The 5,530-nt window shown below is 33.0% G+C and overlaps 1 protein-coding gene across 3 annotated transcripts; it reads right to left on the bottom strand.

Moving 5' to 3' along the window:
• Window positions 1-1,939: 1,939 nt before the first annotated feature.
• Window positions 1,940-5,108, bottom strand: LOC126714285 (probable caffeoyl-CoA O-methyltransferase At4g26220). Of its 3 annotated transcripts, none has more exons than XM_050414374.1 (6): window positions 4,846-5,108; window positions 3,561-3,667; window positions 3,361-3,440; window positions 2,784-2,928; window positions 2,578-2,709; window positions 1,940-2,461 (listed from the first exon to the last, which is right to left on the bottom strand). In XM_050414374.1, exons 2-6 carry the CDS (start codon window positions 3,627-3,629, stop codon window positions 2,171-2,173), a joined length of 717 nt encoding a protein of 238 aa, XP_050270331.1. In that variant the 5' UTR covers window positions 3,630-3,667; window positions 4,846-5,108; the 3' UTR covers window positions 1,940-2,170. The 3 variants fall into 3 exon arrangements, with proteins under 3 accessions (XP_050270331.1, XP_050270332.1, XP_050270330.1); XM_050414375.1 differs by having other exon boundaries at window positions 3,561-3,645; window positions 4,879-5,108; XM_050414373.1 differs by having other exon boundaries at window positions 3,561-3,645; window positions 4,846-5,107.
• Window positions 5,109-5,530: the final 422 nt, after the last annotated feature.

The raw sequence follows: 5,530 nt of genomic DNA, 5'->3' as shown, positions 1-5,530 counted from the left end.
AATAGATAGCGTCCCTCAAATAGTTTGGAGGAATTTCCACCGACCTACAACATGACAATTTACAAGATCATCCTTATGTATTATTTAAATTAGTTTATAACCCCATACATATGCATAGAATTACATAAAAGATATATATTAAGATGCATAGTATTTTCCTCAAAAAAAAAAAAAAAAAAAGATGCATAGTATAATTCTTACCTATATAATTTAAATATTATTGATAGTCATTCTTATAATTTTTTTTAAACTCTTTAAGAAGTCTTGTAATAATATTATTAAGTAGAAAATGTAAATTATCCAATTTCAATTTTATTTATTTATTTTTATGTTCATTAATTCTAGATACTTTGGTTTTTGTATACAATAACTCACTTGGATGGATATTTATGATGTGGTTCCACATTTGACTCCAAAATTAAGAAATAAAACTCTAAAAATAAATAATTTATGACACATGACGCAAAATTGGACTTCAATTGTAAAATATAGTTATATTTTCTCTAAGCTTTGCCTATATATATATAAGTCATATAATTCATTAAAAAAGTCATGTGATTAAAACTACATATGGATAGTCTCTTTAATCATCATATAGTAAATTGGAGGAAAATAGCTCCAAATCGGTTAAAAACAAGTGAGAATGTTGGGGAGAGAAAATCTTGGAATAACTCCTATTGATAGGGGTGTCAATGTTTGACCCAACTCGTGAACACGACATGGGTTTTTGCGAGTTAGGGATGAGTTTTAGCAGGTTTGGGTCATAAACGGGTCAACCTGAAAGCGACACAATAGCGATATGATAAGAAACATGTTATAAGCGGGTCAACCCGTGTAACCCACAATAGACATGTTTGACACGTAAATTTATTTGTGTCAATCCGAAATAACCCATTTAATACAACCAGTTTAACTAGTATAACAAATAAATATTCATTTTATTTTAGATTTGTCAAATACCTTTTATATCCAACCTATAAGCGGGTCAACCTGTGTAACTTACAATAGATACGTTTGACACGTAAATTTATTTGTGTCAATCCGAAATGACCCATTTAATACAACCAATTTAACTAGTATAACAAATAAATATTCATTTTATTTTAGATTTGTCAAATACCTTTTATATCCAACTTATATTTTAAATTTAAAAAGAAAAGTGAGTAATTATAAAAACTTACAAGGGATATAATTGGAAATTGAAACTTTACAAACCCTGAGGATATTAAATTTTTGTTGAACTATGTTATTTTGAATTTGGATTGAAGTGTATGCACTTCTTTTGGGGTGTAAAGAACTTATTTCTAGATAGGTGTTATATTTTTGTTGAACTATGTTATTTTGAATGTGGATTGAAGACTTGAAATGTATGCACTACTTTTGGGATGTAAAAAACAATATTTCTAGATGGATGTTATATTTAATATTATATAGGTTAAAATGGTTTGTGTTATATTCGTTTCAATCCAACACGACCCGTTTATTGAGCGTGTCAAGTGGGTTGGGTTAGGTCAACTCACCTTATTAACAAGTCGGGTTAGAGTTGAAGGATCATGACACGATTATTAAATAGGTCGGGTTCGAGTTGAGTTATTTAGTCGAATATCCCTACCTCGACATGACATGAACCTGACATGTTAACCCGAATTTACACCCATACCTATTTAGTAGTTAATATAACATATAATAACATCATCTAACCCCAAAACTTAAGCCTATGATTTTGGGCCCAATTATGTTATATTAATCATTTACTTTTATCATTATTTTTTAGCATAGGACTTCACTCACACCGTCACACGTATATGTTGATAAAACCTTAACATAAAAAACTGCTCTCAGCAGATAGGTGCCCGTGGGGACCAAAGGAGCCATTGGAGCCATTGATAGTGTCAACATTCTTTTGTTGATATGGAAGAAATGGGTGAAGCAATCTGTATCTTAGCAACATCAGCATCTTCTGATTCAAAGTTGCAAACAGTTACATATGATAAGTAATATGCAATGAAGTAATAATCTATGCTGGCTACTTCGGGTGAATTTTACATTCCAGCTCATAAAACAAGTAAAGAAATAAATACTTGTGATGCTGCTTAGTTTGTTCTCATGCATTTCCTTTCTATAGAAAAAAGAAAACAAAGTAAAATACAGATTAAATCCAAGCAGTAATTCAGTAGAGACGCCTGCAGATTGTGATACCGTCACCCAATGAAGCGTGTGAAATTTGGACTCGCTGATCAGCTGCAAGTAATTTATTAAGCTCAATTGTCAACTGTCTGCCCGGTTTCATGAACTCTGGAACCAATGCAACAGGCATTGCAACTGACCCTCCCCAGAGTGTGTTATCATAGACAGCTACCCCACCCACCTTTAACAGTTTCATCAGCCTCTCATGGTAGTTCCAATAATTGACCTTGTCAGCATCGACAAAAGCAAAGTCGAAACTCCCTTCATTTTCATGCTGCATAAGCCCCATCCCCCGCAGTGAAAAAAAGAAATAAAGAAAAAGAAACATGAAGACCTTATTGTGGCAAGCATGAAAGAAGATTAATAATAATAAGAGGAAGCAATCCTTACATTCTGTAATAGCTGATCAAGAACAGGTAACGCCTCAGACTCAATGAAATCAATTTTGTCAGCAACACCAGCTTTCTTAATTACCGGCAACCCAATATCAAAAGGGTCCCGATTTACATCTATAGCTATAATCTGCAGTAATCTACAAGAAACCATAAGTAATTTAATAGATAAGTAGAAGATACATAAGATTGTCCATTACAGACCTTGCCATCCTCTGGAATTGTAAGGGCAGTGAGGAGTAGAGAGTATCCCGTGAAAACTCCAACTTCAATAGTCTTTTTTGCGTTTACTAGCTTCAACAGCATGGCCATCATCTGACCGGCATCTGGTGAGGTAGCCATCATAGCCCTAGAAAACGACAAGCTAATTAATTTTCTGAATGCTGTGAGATAAAAGATACTTGAAAGTCTCCAGTAACTCATTTCGAAGGCATGCTCATGAATGTGTACCATAACAAGTTCAATAATTCTTTCAATGCCAACTACTGAACCAGTAAGATGATTTAGCCGTATCCATGCCATCCATTGTCAAATGCATCATTTCTTGAGGGAGTATTTGAATATCACAAGAATCAATTTGCTCCATTCATTCACATGGCATTTCTTAATTAAAGAAATTTTAAATAGCTTAACAAGTTACATGGAATCCACACAGAAATTTTCATTTTCACGCTGGGGTTTCTAAACACCTACTAAGTTACATTCATAAATTTCAGAACATACAAGAACTATAGTAATTGAAAGAACAAGCACCAAGTTAGCTAGAAAGAAGGACAATTACCTTGGGTGGCTAGCTGTGACACGTCTTAGCTCCTTGAGAAATTCTGGTTCACGTGGGAAAACACTAGTCTCCTGGATATACTGCAACATTGTTGAAGAATGACATTAAGAATTTAAAAAAGAAAAGAAGAAAAAAAAATTATCAAAAAAGAAAAGAAAAGATGAACACACACACAAACACGCAAAAGAATGGTATTGTACCTGATACAAATCTTCACTCTGCAATAAACCCTTGGATGGGCTAGATACCATTTTCGCATTTTGCTCCATTGCTTCCAATAAAGGCCTAGGGTCATGAGGAGGAATCACTACAAGAATAATACCATTTACAATGGATAATAATGATAGGATATACCAGCAATAGTATTGTTTATGAAGAGAGAAAAATTAACAAATCTGCATATATATGCTAACTCAAATAATGTGAATCTCCTTCACAAACCTGTGTTACGTTTAGTTAAACACTGAATAAAAGAAAACAACGGAAAATTTTTAATTTCTCTTATTTTTTCATTGTTTGGCTAGTAAGTGAAAATCGACAGTGAGGTAAAAGAAAATAAAGAAGGAAGAAATTGTTCAAAAATTTTCACTGGTCAAGTCAACTAAAATTTTCTCTAAAAAAATTGACGAGAAGGAAAAAGTTAACAAATGTATCTTTTCTTATCTCTAGTTTCCTTCCATTATCTCTACATAACCAAACAACATGAAATAATTCATTTCTCTTCCCTTCTTTAGTGTCTATTGTCTAACCTTCAGGGTGTTTGTCTTGTCCACAATAAAGCCTGTCATAGAGAATCTCAAAGTGTACATATATATATATATATATGTGACATCAGGGATAAAGGTTAATTGTCTTGGCAAAATGGACTGAATCAACTACTTCAGCCCCGTCAAGCAGAACTCTTTTTGGAGAACATCAAGACTGTAATTCAAACCAACTATTTCAATTAATTCCCAGCCATTGCAAAATGCTCAGGTCTCAATTTTAATATCATCATATAGGTTACAACTATTTTATGAAATTCGTTCTTTTCCAACACAATATTTTGCACCCATTGATGCATATCATGTCTTATTGACTCCTGGACATTCGTATTTTAATATTGTCATATAAGTCCTTTTCCAACACACTGCATCACTTTTTTTTCACTCAAGAAACAACCTCGGTATCAAAAAAGAAAAGAAAAAGAAACAACCTCGGTATCTTACCTGGACTTGGACCTGGACCGAAGGGGCCCAACAAAGAACAAGGAACCCCCCAAAAAAAAACCAAAACCAAAACAAAACAGAGGGTATTGATCAAAATTCAATTGTATGCCCGTATGCCAGACAAAAAGCATAGATAGCCGTTCTAGAAGGCAGCTTTTAACTTCGATTAGTCATATGAAACATCTAAGATACAAAACTTTTAGAAGATAATAAATGTCACCCAAAAAGGAAGAAGATTATATATAGAGAAGTGAAGCATGCCTAGATTAAGTTATACCTGATTTAGTAAAGCAAATGAGGGAGAGAGTACCCAAGGGATAGTGGCGTGAGGAAGGAAATAAATGGTTGAATCAGAATTCAGAATTTCAGTAGTCAGGAGTCAGGACCCTGAAATCGAATGGAGAATCCCACCTACAGCAACCGGTTTTTGGGGTTGATACAAGGGTTTTCAATGGTTGGATGCACAACAACAATAAATCATTACTCCTGATAAAGAGATAGACATTGTTTTGCTTTTTTGGTTTGGTTTACCCGGTATTTTTTGTCCTGGACAGCTCCTTTTGTTTTAATCATACAATGACAGCTAGTAGATTTTAATCGTCACATTTTATTTAGTTAATAGATGTTGTGGTATTTTCTCATTAAAATAAAAAGAAATTCTAGTTAAAAAGGTATGGAGGTAAACCAAATCTTTGTTTTGTTCATGGGGCGACCAAAAAACAGAATAAATGAGAATTATTTATTACTATTAATTTTTTTTTGCTAAAATACAAAACTTACCCCTGAAGTTTCACTACTTTTTATTTCAATATTTTAAGTTTAAGTTTTGTCATTTCAGTTTTTTAAGTTTTATTTATTCACAATTAAGTCCCTCATTAACAAACTGTTAGTTGTTGCCATTATCCCACCCAGACAACATCGTTTTTACCCTTTATTTATTTATTTATTTAAAAGAAAGTTAA

Source organism: Quercus robur, chromosome 2 (assembly GCF_932294415.1).
Source record: "Quercus robur chromosome 2, dhQueRobu3.1, whole genome shotgun sequence".
NCBI classification, from domain to species: domain Eukaryota; kingdom Viridiplantae; phylum Streptophyta; class Magnoliopsida; order Fagales; family Fagaceae; genus Quercus; species Quercus robur.
This window is presented reverse-complemented; position numbering and strand designations above follow the sequence as displayed.

Bases quoted from the DNA above. Each gene is read 5' to 3' on its own strand.
- LOC126714285 (XM_050414374.1), bottom strand. From the start codon at position 3,629: ATGGAGCAAAATGCGAAAATGGTATCTAGCCCATCCAAGGGTTTATTG. The intron at 2,929-3,360 runs GTAATTGTCCTT...GTCGTTTTCTAG, and splicing joins GTCACAGCTAGCCACCCAAG to GGCTATGATGGCTACCTCAC. The intron at 2,710-2,783 runs GTCTGTAATGGA...AGATTACTGCAG, and splicing joins CAATTCCAGAGGATGGCAAG to ATTATAGCTATAGATGTAAA.